The following is a 14554-nucleotide window of genomic DNA, read 5'->3' as shown; positions in this document are numbered from 1 at the left end:
ATGGCCCATGCTCTCAGCAGGTGAAAGGTCCTTGGAAAGCACAGTCCCACCGAGTGTGCATCAGCTGCACGCCACATAGGGCCTAGCAAGCAAAGGAGCCCTTCGGATTTGCGGAAATGTTGGTCTTCAGCGCTGCTGTCGATTTTCATCCACCCAAAACACTTCCAGAGTTGCACAAGACAGGACAGGACATGTGTTAAGGGTGCCCTATAGCAGATTTGACATGTAAAACAGCACAAGGAAAATTTTTTTTTTGCATGAATTGGGACAGCTGGGTCCAGTGTGCTCAACTGCATTGTGTAAAAGGGAGCTAAAATGTGTCTGAAGATTCTTCTCTGCAACATCCCACTGTGATGCTGCTGAAAACCAATGCAGATATTTAACTATTTTTACCTTTAAATAGAAATGCAGAAAAGGATGTTGCCCTCACCTTCCATATAACCAGTGGTAAAATTCACGCATCTATAACCCATGCTTTAACAGTGATGTACTTCCATTACCCTGGGAAAGCTAGTAATAACTAATACATTAGTAACAACATCTACTGCTGGGAAAAGAAAAATGCATGTTTGAGAGATTTAAGATCTCCAATGTTTTCTACTCAAAAATATTTCTTTTTTTCGAAATCAAAAATGTCTGATTTCTTTTCCCCATGATATGCAGGGACCAACTGACCATTACATTAGTCTAAGTAAACATGGACTATGGCAGGTGGATGACCATCCTCCAGTGTTATCATACTTCTCTATTATCTGGTAATGGTGTTTTCCCCTAGGAAACTATATTAGGAACTGCTTCATGATCTTTTGAAATTCAAATTTCTTCTGATTTCTGTTTGGGATTAGCACCTATTCAACAGCAATACAGTCAGATACCTGGCCAGGAGTAGCTACTGAAAATCATGTGCTTTCTCAGGAAGTTTGGGTGGAATAAGTTTTCAGACCAAGTATCAGATTATCAATTGCCACAGAGCAATGAAATCCCATAGCAGGAGACGGGACAGGTACTCTGCCTTGAAAAGTATTAGAAACAAGAACCTCATTCCAAGCATTAAAAGAGTAGGAACATTTATTAAGAGTTGCAAGAAAAATGTATCCTGAGCCTCCTGCTCAAAACTTCATATTCTTCTGAACATGGATGGTGACATTTACTTAGAAAGCCACATGCAACAAGTTGACTTTTTCATTATATCAAGAACATTTTTTCCTTAGAAACAAAATTTTCAAGGAATTTGACCATTCAGCTGTAGCATCACATACAATTGCTGTAACAGTGCCCTCTAAATCATGCCAATTCAGCAAGTTAAATATTTGTACACTGAGCTGCCTGTTTTTGGCTGATGCAAGTATCTTAGTACTCATGTGAGCCAGTTAGATTTTAAAGTGCCTTAAAATGTGACCAGGAATCTTGAATCAAGTTTGGAAAAGGAAAGAAGATAATGCCAGTCTTGATGATTCATCCTTGCTGGTCTTTCTTCCTTTTTTATGCCCAGTGGTATAATCAAAGACCTCTCCATGCCTTGTACTCCCCAGTTCACATAAGAATTACCAATAGGCCCTGAAGAAGTGTAAAAAGTGACACATGTAAGTTATTTCCTGACTTTAAAGCTGTTGTGAATCAAAGTCCTTCAGTAAGTAATATGCTATCAGCAATATATAGTGAGCAGGAAACGCTCTTGCAAAAATTCTCACATTAAGCCTACAAAAAGGAGGGTGCAATATCCTTCAAAAAATATCAGAGAATATCCCAGCTTCTCTGGGACATCACCAGGATGCAGAGGGCTGGGGCATGGTGCGATTCAAGACACTTTGAACAGTGCTACTCAAAACGGCATGCCAAACTCCATGGACCAACAGCAGCAGCGTTGATCAGAGTTGCTCAGAGAGTTCTCAAGAAAGGGAAGACAGTCTGGACAGGGAAAGTCAGGATCTACCCCTAGAAGAGCTGAACATGGCTCGTGTTGTACCTTGCTTGACAACGTGCATGGGCAGGAAGTACTCAGCACCATTTTCTGGTGGCACAATCCTTTCCTGAACTTCTAAGCTTAAAAATCTATGGCTCTTGTACACTAAAATGTCACTGAGCAGGGTCCTATTGCAGGAGCCACGTGCTAAAAACAACCTCCACGACCTGCACCGGTGTCTTGCAGAAGGAAGGAGCCTTTCCACTTACCGATAATATCTGAACATTCACATTTGCTAAGTCAATGCCCAGCACGTTTGGTAGCGGGATTCCGATGCTCAGAAAACCTACGGGGAGCAGACCGGTTCTTAAATACAGCAGGAAGGACGCGTGCTGCTGTTCCACCAGCTCCCCACCAAATTACAACTGTTGGTCCCAGCAAGGATGAAGGGAGCAGAGCTTCTCAAGAGGCAAGAGCACCACTGCTCACAACACCTTTTGGCTTTCCTCCAGCAGCAGTTGTTGCCACGGCCCTAAGTACGGACACTGGCATAGATGTAAGACTAAACGGCTTTTAACTACAGCCCCCAAATGGGGATTACGGACCTTTAATGACTCTAGCAGGAGAGCTGGAGTGTCCCTACCACTTTCAAACATGCACATGTACCCTTTCCCCTCCTCCTCCTCCTCCAGAACTCAGTCAGAGCACTCTAAATTTTACAGCTATTCCAGTCACCTTACCATTGAGAAGTGGCAAGAACTTTTCCACCAGAAGGTTTTTGCAGTGTGGCTTGAGACTCGAGATCTGAACCAGAGAAGAAACAACACAGTGAGAGGTCTGCCAGGCACACGACAGCAGTAAGCACTGTGGCTGGAAGACAGCCAGTTCTAAGGACTGGAAATAACTTCCTCCTAAGAGAGCAAAAGAACAAACGCTCCCTGTCTTCTCTGAAGCAAATCACTTTTCTTCTTCAATTTGTATTTGGAGCTTCCTTTGGGAGATCTTCTACCAGGTAAAACTCCTACTGGAATTCAGTGTAATCTTTGCCAAAGTAAGAGTGAATAAACACTGAACAGACTTCAGGCTTTACATTTGCATTATGAGAAAAGGCAAAAGAAAAAAAAAAGCAGCAAAAAAAGAATTGCTACAACCAACAAAGTGTAACAGCTAACAACTAAGACCCTCAGCAGACAGAATCCATCACAACCAGGACATTTGTAACAACATCACACAATGATATCACGTTTTCCTTTTTCCCCAGAGCTGCAGTGCACAGCACTCAGTCACTCTAACCAAGATTTGCGTGGTAAAAGAGACTTACATTACCGATGCCAACACTAGACGATTCTAAGGAGAGGGCAATGCTGCAGAAAAGGAAAGTAAAACAAGAACTTCAGACAGCTGGTCATCTGGCCGGAGCTCGCAGACCCCAGATCCCTATTGTAAGACCATTGCAGTCACCTAGCTCAACCCACAGCCCAGGGACACCTGTAAGACATCACCCAGGCATCCACAAAGGGATTGCAGTATTTTAACCTAAGATGCAGACACTCCCACACTTACAAGGGAGCAAAAAAACGCAGGAACATAAAAGCAATATACAAATATATTAAAAGAGTAACCGAGTTTTTAGTTGCTTGTAAATAAAGCATCATTGCAACAGTGCACACTAGTTGCTGGATTGTCCTTCCTTCTCCCATGGCCAGGCAGTCATTCCACTTAGAAAAGCTCAGAAATAAATGACTGAGTCTATTCTCCTGCTTGGCCCAGGCCACACAACTTCTTCCAGAATTAGCGCCTGTTTGGCCAAGAGCGGGGCCTCTAGAAAAAGCATCCACTCCAGATTTAAAGATCACGACTTCTGGAGAATTTGCTACAGCCCCTAATCCATCATTTCAATCACATAACTATCACCATAGTTAAAAAGTGTGCTTTATTTCCACTTTGAATTTCTGTTTTCTGCTTCCATTGAAGCATGTTATATCTTTGTCGATTGAATTGAAGAGCCCTTTAACACATTTCTATTCCCTATATTATTGCATAGAAGCTATGCCAATGTCGTTTCTAAATCTAACTCTCTGACAAGCTAAATGGCTTGAATTCCTCGAATCTCACACTGTAAGAAATGCTTTACAAGCTTTAATCATACCTTGTCTGTCATTAATGATAGCACTTTCTTTTACCCCTTTATCACTCATGTCCCATATCAGATATTTCAAAGAACTGTCAAGGATCAAAGTCAAACTGACAGTCTTACAATTATTCAGGTTATCTCATTTCTCCTTGTTATAAAACCAACACAGAGTTTTCTTCCAGTCTCCTAAAAAGTCTTCCACTGCTGCAATGGTTTTGAAAATCAGCAGTACCTGTGCACCTCATAACATCAGCCAGAAATAAAAATCTTAGATTCAAGAAATCTGGGGTTCACAGACACTGGAAAATATTTTAAGTTAGCACTTGCTGCATTAATACTGCAATGGAGAGAATTTCATCAGCATTTAAGAGCGCTGCACTGTCTGGCTTTTTCACAGAGGTGTTTACGTAACCATCCTATTGCTTCTCCCTGAATTCAGGTAGTTCTACCACTGCCACTTTATCACAGAGGAATACTGTCATTGGCATATCGGTGGTGTCCCCAATAAACTGAAGTCCTTCCTTTTGTCTGGCACTCTTCTGGCCACTGGTTCCCAGAAAATTGCGTATCTGCATCTTGAACTCCAGGAAAGCTGGAGCAGGACTAATTCAAGAGGGCGAGCAGCACTAGGTGCTTGGGGCAGGCTGCTTTCAGTACCCCCATATAACTACTATGGAGACAGATTACCTGCTCAGGGACACTGTGAGCAGCAGTCTTCTGCCAGTAACCGAAACACGGACACTTAGACCGACGTCCTGCAAAACAGAGTGAGGATTAGCCTGCAGAGATGCCACCATCCCAGCTGCCAGTCACTCAGCCAGCAGCACACAGCACCAGTTTGAGGTCTTTACATTAATACTTACTGCCTTCAGGAGCAGAAGGTTTAGGATAGATCCATCTAAATTCTGAATGAACAGCTGAATCATGACAGAAAGCTTGAGAGTGGCTTTGTTTACTTCCAAGAGTAAAAGCGGGTTCCCAGACAACACTATCTTAATGCTCAGAGGATCGGTCCTAGGACAGCTGGAGCACTGCAGGAATTGGAGAGAGACAGAGCTGGCTACCTTCGTGCACCAGCACACCCGCCCAGCAGAACCTGAAGCTCAGCATGAGAGGACCAACAGTCTGCAGGTGGACTCACACAAGCCCATAACTCTTTAGGGCCTCCTTTGGAGGTGCACAGATCTTGGACTAGCATTTTCCAGATTTACAGAGCAAAAAGGAATTTTTCAGAAGACTGTAGGAAAATTTAACAGCGTGGAGAAAAATACAAAATAAATCACAGATAAGAGAGGTAAATTAAACCTCAAGGCTCTCACAGCAGGCTGTAAATTAGCTGATTGACTGGCTAGTACTCTCTCTCTGCATGTTCATGTAAATCCAGCAGCAAAAGTCTGCACTCTTTGCTTTTGACAGTAACAGATTGAGGAAGCATAGGTGGACACTCTAAGAGGGCTGTGGCCATACAGGGGGGTCCATGGTGCCTGACAGCAGGCCCAGGAAATGGGAGATGCAAGACATTTGTTAGCTGTTATGCCAACAACTGCAAGCTAAGAGGGAAGAACTTTCTTTTGCTTAAGGAATGGGAGCAGTGACGTGGCCTGACCACAGCGCGCATTCAGCAAGGCGAAGAGAACGGAACACCAGAGACCTTTAGTGGCAGCGCCCCAGCATATGCAGGTGGCTTCACTTGGAGGGAATCAAGACCCTGGCGATGTTTACACAAACCCTCACATCAGTGAAATTCACTCACCCCAGCAGGAAAGAGGGTCATGACAGCTTCTTTCAGCTGTTTGGCACCAGAGAACTGTTGGAACAAGAGTGCAAACAGCCAAAATCAGCGCTCTCAGTGGATTTCAGCAATGCCCATCCTGCCAGGAGCCACTCCTCTGCATTTGTGTCCCCATTTTTAGCCAGTTTGTTCACATTCTTGGGGCCAGTCCCAGAGTCCTCATTCACTCATTGTCCCCAGTGAAGTCAAGGGCAGTTCAGTCACGCACAGACCTATGTTAGGGCAGCACCTGCTGTTATCTAAGGCCTCAGTCTTTCCAAGTGTTCCACTACTGCTTAGGTGATTCTCAGTCAGTTCAGTTGTTAAGGTGAGGCGAAAATAACCAGCAGCAGCAGCAGGTGTGATCTGGAGATGTTCAACATTTTTCAGTGTACAGAACCCTAGTATTTTCCAGTGGAAGTAGACTAGAGGTATAGAAAATGCACATGTTGAGAATTGTATTACATATATGAAGTTGCTTTTCTTAGTAACATTTTGAAATGGAGTGTACCCTCAAGAGCAAATGACATAACTGGTATACAACTGGATTCAACAGGTACTCCTAGACATGTCCATATGGAAATAAGAAAGGCTGATGATTGCACACACTAGTACAGATTTGTGAAAAGAGCAGTAAAGTTGCATGGGGGCTTTAGCATGTACAAGTGAGCAAAGTACAGACTCGGGTCCTCAGAAAGGCTGAAAGTCGAATGCCAGCACAAGCTAAAACCCATGCCACAGCTTGCTACCTCAGCAGAGCTAAGGTCAGACGGATATGTATCCTCCTCACTTCCCCTAGCACGAAGCTCAGGCACTGCTGTACTCACAGTTTCTGGTGTGCTGACAAACATCAGAGGCTGCCTCTGGATCAGGAGGGACACAACCGCATTGAGAAAGCCCTGGCGCAGTCCCAAGACAAGAAGCTTGTCCAGCAGAGGAGGCAAAGTAGAGGAGGATGAGTCCTGGGGGATGATGCTGCCTCCCACCTGATGCACTTCACCCTGCAAAGAGAGATGACAGAGTCTACAAACTGACCTACAAAGCCATGAGGCTGCCCAGATCCTTAAGAGAGACACTGCTGGGCTTATACCAGCTGAAACAGCCATCTTCTCATTAAGAACTTAGGGAAAGCACTGAACTCAGAGAAGTTCTCTCTATATTTAATACATGAAAAGAGCTGATAAAGACCACGGTGAATAACTGAGTTCTTAGCTAATGAACTCACCCTATCCAAATCACTATCTTACTGCTTCATTTCATCCCTGAGGTTTCACTCCAAAAGCAAGCCAGAGGTGAAGACGTTGCCAGCAGAGAGGTCGTAACACTGCCTTTCCTCTTCTCCAGCACTCAGCCAAGCACGAGCCATTGCTCTCACTCTACAATAGACCTATACTATCAATTCACTGAGGAGACTAGCTCTTACCGTCACTGTGGGGGCAAAAACCAACCCCTATGAAGTGCCTGCACTGAAGAACGAAGTAGAGTTGATTTTACAGATTGGAGCATTTGTTATTTAGCCTTTGCTGTTCTTTATTGCTTATTCCCAATTACTCCTTGTTAGTTATTCATTTTTAATTATTTAATCTTGTCTGTTTGAAAAGAGGGTTTGTTCGTTTTGAGGATTTCTTCTTGTTTATTTTCCAATGAGATAGTAGTAAAAAAATACATGCATTAATTTTTGTTTAGTATTCACACACCACAGAGACGGAACAGCGAAGGCAAAAAGCAACAATAAACAGTATGCAGGCAGTGAAGAGGAGAGGGTAAAAACTGCTTGTCCCATGGAACAGTTACAAAAAACAAATGCACATGTTGTCTCAGGATACGTATGTGAACAGAAGAAGTGAAGGCTTGAAGAAAAGCACACAAAGTCCCATAGTGGTGGATTTGCAGCAGGACCTAAATATTTAGCTAGCATTTCCAGAACAAACCATTCATTTATCTCTTCTATTTCACTGTACTGAAAGAAGACAATTCTCCGAAGGTGATGAAGTTAAATAGTGCTGAAAGAAACCATGCTACAATCAAACTCTCAAAGTTTTGCTACCTAATATTTAACTTACATCTAAATCGAATCCCAGGAACGAGCCAGACGTAAATGGAAGGCTGGCGAGCTGATATTGAATCGTTCCTGCTGTACCAACGGGGATCACTGCTTCAGAGAGAAAACGAGTAACAAAACATGAAGAAATAAAAAGCAACACAACCTCCTTCTGTGATCCCTCAGGTCACCAACCAGCCCTCCCACCCACAAGCAGATCTCAAGCGTTCATTTCCATGGGATGCTCTGTAAAAGCATTGCTACTCAAAAACAGGCAGAACATTAAGTCCTGTGGGATACGTATTTAGAGTTATAGCCCCTAAAAAGTGCCTAAGACAGTAAGCTAAATTCAAGGATAATATGTAAAAACAGCTTAAGGTGAGAGTAGCTCACTGGGACTGTTTAGGTGTGAATTTATTGTTGAGCAATATTCTTAAATGTTCAGTGGATAGAGATTTAGTCTGGAACATGAGCATCTCGGGCTCTTTACGTGCCCATTTACCAATCTGAATGCCCACAAAGGACAGGGTTGTTCTGGGATGCAGCCAAATCCAGAGCTGTCACTCCCAGAGAACGCTCTGTTCGGACAATCCCTAGGATATAAGCCAGAGAGCTGGAAAGGTTGCGGTAAGAAAAACAATTTACCTGAAGGCTGCAAGAATGGAAACTACTACAGGCTCTAATCTATTCCTTTTCCAGCTTTCACCAATAACTCCTGGATCCTCTCTCCTCTCCCCCCTCCCCAGTTTCACGCCTCACAGGAACCTCTTCAATTCATATATAATTTGAACCATTGCAGGTAACACATCTGAATTTAGCTTTGCATTCAAGGGTGTTTAGAAAACTGCAAAAGCGACATCTCCCCTGATGGACCTTATGGACTAGTCAAGGAGAAGTGCACTTCCCATCATGGGATTGTAGAGGAATGGGGAGAAGTAACACCAGTGCTTCCACAAGAAACGTACCATTGAGAGTGCCTAAGAGCTGGATGCCCACAAGATTGACGACTATATTGATCACAGAACACAGCTGCAACACAAAACAGAAATGTGACCACTCCGCCGCCCTTCTCCACCCACCAGCAGGGAGCTGCCACCGTGCAACCTGAGCAGACCCGCTCACTCCAACCTAAATCCTCAGGGGAAAGCTGCTTCACGGCATTAGGGTCTTTGTGAAGGATTTGGGAACAGTGGAGAACCCTTGGGGCTGTGAACTGCATCTAAGGGCACTGCTTCAATCTGAGCAATATTTAAGGCATCGCTCTGTGGGAGAAAATACTCCACAGTGACCAGACTGCCGACGGGCCCCCTGCAATATGGTGCACTCCACTAGCAACACGAGAAAGCAATACAGAAACATCATGTAGTTCACTTCAGCACTGTAACGTGTTGTTCCCAACATTTCTGCAATTCAGCTATAGAAAGATGGCAATCTGTGGGCTTACCAAACCAGGCAGAGTTCCCGTCAACTGGTTACGCACTAAGTCGTTTATTGATAGGGACAATAAGCTGCAGGAAAAAGAGAAGAACGTATGAGAGCCAAAGCAAGTCCCAGTCTCCGCAAGCAGAGCTCCAGGACAGGAGGCCAAAGGATCTCCCACCTTTGGTTTACACACTGCTACATCCTTTAGCATCCCTTCAGGGACGCTGCTGCAACCAGTGCTGCAAAGAGAAGAGGCTGTGCAGAGGGCAGGGAGGGCAGCGAACCGCCGGCCCCGCGGGGGGAGAAGCTGGCTCGCTCCCGAGAAGCAAACGCTTCAGCGCTCGGGCTGTGCACGCACCACCGGCCGGAAGGCATCAGCCGCTCGCGTGTCGCTCGGCGCGGTCTTCTCGCTCTGGTATTTCAGTGTTGTAGTTAAGGGAAGGTGGAGTTATTTTGAAACATCTCCATGTTAGTTATGGGAAACAAACAATTTACTTGTGGATTAACAAGAGGAGAAATCTGCTGGGTAACATTTCAGCACTGTTGCTAAATAGACCTCTCGGGGCTACATGCTGCCTGCTGACAGCATAGAGCCATTTAGTTTTGATAATCAATATATTTCTGGGCTATTGAGTTAGAATATAGAGCTGCATATTCTGCAAGCCACAAGCAGCAGGAATTCATAATCCATCTCATTATTTACAAAAGAATTCTGTCTACAGATGCATTTGAGGAACTGCTGTGATGTAAATTGTGTATATAGACATTCACTGTTACCCCACACAGAATTCATTTCCTCTGCACATTCACTTTAACTCTACTAGAGTTAAATACGGCCCCCAGCGTGGGTGAGCTGTGTTCCTCTGGCTATTTACATACGGTCTTTCAAACCAGCTATTGCACCAATTAAAATATCATTCATGATTCTGGTGCAAAAATTAATTAGGATAAATTCAAGGAAACTGAAAAGTGCATAATTCAAAACCAATAAAAGGAAATTTTTCACAATAATCAATTTACCTAATGCACTCATCAATACAAGGAGTCAGCAATGCCAAGAATTTAGTAAGACTGAGCAAGAGATGGGACACTTGCATGGAATCATACATTGACACACAGGTGGGACCAGAAGTGCATATACCAAACATCTTTTCGTGATAGCAGCCAAAGATAGAGTATAAAAACATGATGAGCAATTGGTGCTGTTTCCTCAGTATACTCTCCCTGCCCTATTATTCCTACCCTTGGATATCAATTTATTAGCTAATTCTAAAGAAAGCGCATTGGAAGAGATATTAAACCTCATACTTCAGATCTCTAATTCAGGTAAGAGTTCCCAGGCAAGCAGGGCAGATTATCCCATATTTTCCAATAACCATTTTTTTGTCATCTTCCACTGAAGCAACTGGCTTTAGCAATGGCAAATAAATTAGTTCTACTGAGGCCCAACTCTGCATCAGCTTAGCAGTGTCTGAGTCCTGGCAGACTGTTTATTGTTGGATAAAGAGGGTAGGGGATTGCTGAAAATGGAAAACATAAATCCAGAGGCACTTACCCAGAAAGGAGCTTCACCTTTATAGCACCAAAAATACAGAGGCAGTCTTCAATAATAACCTGGACTGTACCTGATTCATAATTTGTGCATTTAACGTTTGCAGTAATGGACACATCCACTATGATATCAATTATTTCTGAGAGAAGACCAATCAAGCTGAAAAAAAGTAAACAAGTTAAACAGATTTAATCTCTTGGCCTCTAAAGAGAATATCAGCAAAGCCAGTAGCAATGAACAACACCTCCATCTACTGCAACTCATGACAAAAGCCACAAGCCACCCTTTGTGCCTGTTCCACTGCATGACTTTATTATAAGAAAGAAACATTTAGAAATCCATAAAAAATGTAAAATACTATGCAATAAAAAGCCTGTGATTAGGGGTTTCCTTTATGTCTTGAAACACAACATTTACCTGTTGCCTCTGAGATCTAGCTTTGCAGCGATGATCATCTGGACCCCAACTCCAGGCAGCAGCATCACTGACAGCTCAGGGAACTGAGCCTTGACAAGGTGTAGTCTGCAGAACAACAGCAAAAGCTGTGACAAAGTAAAAGTGTCTTACAACAGCTAAGCAGCTTCATACACTAAGGAACCTACAGTACCCACATCAGCATGGCCACTTCCAGCTGGATGTATGGATATTTAAGCAAGATATAGCAGCTCCAGGATGAGAGAGAGAAATTCTGGAGCTGAAGCCCCAAAGAAGATAATTCTCCTGAGTCCTAGAATCAGACTGAGATGGAAGCCACTTAAAAAAAATAGTCTTTTCTTTCTTTTTTTTTTTTTTTTTTTTTTTTTTTTTTAATATCTGCTGGATCCTCTTTCCTCTCTTAATGCACTCAAGCATCTTAGATATCAACAGTAGTGTCAGGGCCATCACTCTGCATGTAGATCCACCACCTGCAACTTTTACCATCAACTTTACTACCACAGGGAAAACTCTTGTTGGGCTAGAACTTCAGTATCACCATCAAATATGACTACTCAGGCCAATCACCTCAAATGAAGCTTGGCTCTTGTCGCTTCACTTGCTGGACAATGCAAATTCTCAAGGAAGCCCTCTCCACTTACCTAGTGATACTGACGGGTGCATTCGGCAGACCTCCTTCATTCATGATGTTTGGAAGCACAAGGCTCTGGAGGTGCTGCTGGAGAAGCCCGTTCTGAAGTATGGCTCCTGAGAGAACTGGAAAACATCTCTGCATGAGGACAGACACTCGTGGCAATGATCTCTCTCCACCCTTCAGACTAGCAGCTTGGCAAGCTGTTACACAGCACAGTCCCACCTCTTCCCAAAACTCCTTCTTTGAGTGCATTAACAGTGATAATCACATTGGTCCTCATTGTAAAATATTGTGCCCCCCCAAAAAAAAACTATCATAAAACAAAACTGTCCTTAGTGAACTAACTAGGACAATATAGCAATACAGAGCATCCCAGATCTCTGACTTGAAGATCAGAACACAATTGTGCATTAACAGAAATGAATGCTACCACACTCAGCAGAAACAGCGCTTGAACCTACAACTTTTGATTCCCATTTGTAAAGGATTTAAAAGAAAAAAGTACAAGTAACTGGAAATTAGTTGCTTTCTCTCTCTCTTTTATTTTATTTATTTTTTTTTGAAGCATTGAAAATATTAGCTTGGCTGCTAAACTTCATAGCAGTTGTTCACTAATAATCAGCTGCTCCATTATACAAATGGGAAACTAAGACAAAAAGAGGAAATAATCCACATGCAGCCCTAAGATTCTCTATGGCCATTTGGTGCTGAAACATGTCCCAGTTCTGCATCCTAGAGATTTCCCTAAGGGTCCATGAACACAACAGTGGCTGTCAAAGGCTCTAGCAACATCTGGAGCCATGAAGACTATAAAAAAGAACAAGAAAAAGATGAAAAAACAAAGATGAAGACAGTCAAGAGGTTTTATTCCACCTCAAGGTCCCAAAGAGCTTTCGAAATAAACAGAGCTCATGTTCTTGCTGTTTACCATTCCGCATCGCTCTCGGGCTGACCGCGCAGGACAGACCAGGCAGTACTTCCTGAGATGGTGTCAGCAGGCCGCAGAAAAAGAGAATTCCAAAAAGCTCAAACATCTTCATCTCCAAAGAGACTCTCCTGCTGGCAGAGGAAAGATCAGAACAGAAGTGGAAAAAAACAAGCCTCTGAGAAGAGATCGAAGTCTCTGAACAAAGATACAGACCAAATGAGAGTTCTTCCCTCTACTCTCCATTAAGCCTCAATAAGACTGCTCAAACCTGTGGGAGGCAGGAACCCATTTTTGTTCAAATATGTGGACAGACTTCAAGTCTGGGTCAATAAAAACCCCTTATGTTTCCTTTGTGACTTGCCCAAAACACCTTAGATGTTCACACAAAAGGGATCTAAATTGCTTTTCCTAGTAACTACCCTTAATTGATGTTTAATTAGTCATTGCTTTCTATATACTTTAGATGAAAAGTTACACTTCTTTTGCAAGGATCTCTGCCAAGGGAAACATCTCAGGATTACTCTTTTTACATATATATATAATTTTCAAAGGCAACAAACTAAAACTAAAGTAATAAAAATCATAATAAGTTAATTCTATAACCATAATTTAGTCATTATTGACATAAATTTAATTATAAAGTTATAGATATAGACAGATGATCAGTAGTCTGGCACACAGTAAAATCTCAAATTAAGGAAACCTAGCAATGAGCACACTATGCATATTCTTCAAGAATTATAATGCAACGACACTGTTCCCACGCAGCCGGCCCAGCATTCAGCCTTTACCGGACAGGCACACAGGATGTTATTACCTGCATCAGCTGTGATGATCTGTGAAAGATTCTCAGGTCAGCTCTAGCTGTCTTAGGTGTAGTCAAGGCTCTTTGCGTCCTCCCCTTTTTTTCCTGCAAACGAGATGGAAGAAGTTGCCCTTATATAAAAGTTGCAGCTAACCAGACACACCTTTTCCTCACAACCTTTTCCCACACATCTAATAATCAGGCATTCCTCTATATTCCTGCTCTTTGCAAGCAACACCCAACTGCCACTTGTATTGATTTATCTGAAGTAACGTCACTACTGACTGCACCGAATGCTGTTTCTCTTCATGGCCAAGACTTCCTTGCACATTGCTTTTTTCCTCTCTTAAAACGGATGCCCTACAATGGTGGCCCCGGGGGGAAATTCACATCTTGAGGAAACCAGCTTTTTAGGAAATCATGACAATTACTGAAGTGTCTAAATTTGACGAAAGGCAGAATATGGATTGCCTGCATGAGGAAGACTGTGCAGAGAGCTTCTGTTGAGCACGTGCATATAATCAAACAGGCTTAGAGTAGGAAATGATCTACTTTTCCCAGTCCCTGAGGAACTGAGATTTATACCATTCATTCCTATTTCAAGTGCAGCACTAGAAATATATTTTCATTACAAAAAAGAACTTGGAAAGGTTGCAGAAACATGATAAATATTGGCTTTAAGACTAAGCCTCAAATTAACTTCAATTGTATCTGTTAAGAGTTTCATGAATTGATTGCAAAAAATAAAGTTGCACTGAAATGCGTTAAAAACAGCAATAAATATCATTTTGAATAAGTAATGCCTATGCTAGTTGAAGGAGCTGAGGGCAGCAGAAATTTGTATTTCAAAGAAAAATAGCAGCTATCCAAAGAGAAAGATGTTTCTCTAAAGGGCTCCAGAGAAGAGAGCATTCCCAGCCTCTCACCCA

General features: G+C 42.8%; 1 protein-coding gene across 1 annotated transcript; it reads right to left on the bottom strand.

Moving 5' to 3' along the window:
- Positions 1-1533: 1533 nt before the first annotated feature.
- On the bottom strand, positions 1534-13714 carry LOC134147876 (BPI fold-containing family B member 4-like). The gene is made up of 16 exons (XM_062589424.1): positions 13638-13714; positions 12821-12948; positions 11900-12014; positions 11241-11345; positions 10827-10982; positions 9294-9357; positions 8815-8878; positions 7872-7963; positions 6636-6809; positions 5791-5844; positions 4901-5068; positions 4725-4792; positions 3225-3267; positions 2644-2707; positions 2173-2249; positions 1534-1557 (listed from the first exon to the last, which is right to left on the bottom strand). Exons 2-16 carry the CDS (start codon positions 12930-12932, stop codon positions 1534-1536), a joined length of 1380 nt encoding a protein of 459 aa, XP_062445408.1. The 5' UTR covers positions 12933-12948; positions 13638-13714.
- Between the last annotated feature and the right edge of the window lie 840 nt (positions 13715-14554).

Source organism: Rhea pennata, chromosome 16, assembly GCF_028389875.1.
Source record: "Rhea pennata isolate bPtePen1 chromosome 16, bPtePen1.pri, whole genome shotgun sequence".
In the NCBI taxonomy this organism is placed as follows: domain Eukaryota; kingdom Metazoa; phylum Chordata; class Aves; order Rheiformes; family Rheidae; genus Rhea; species Rhea pennata.
This window is presented reverse-complemented; position numbering and strand designations above follow the sequence as displayed.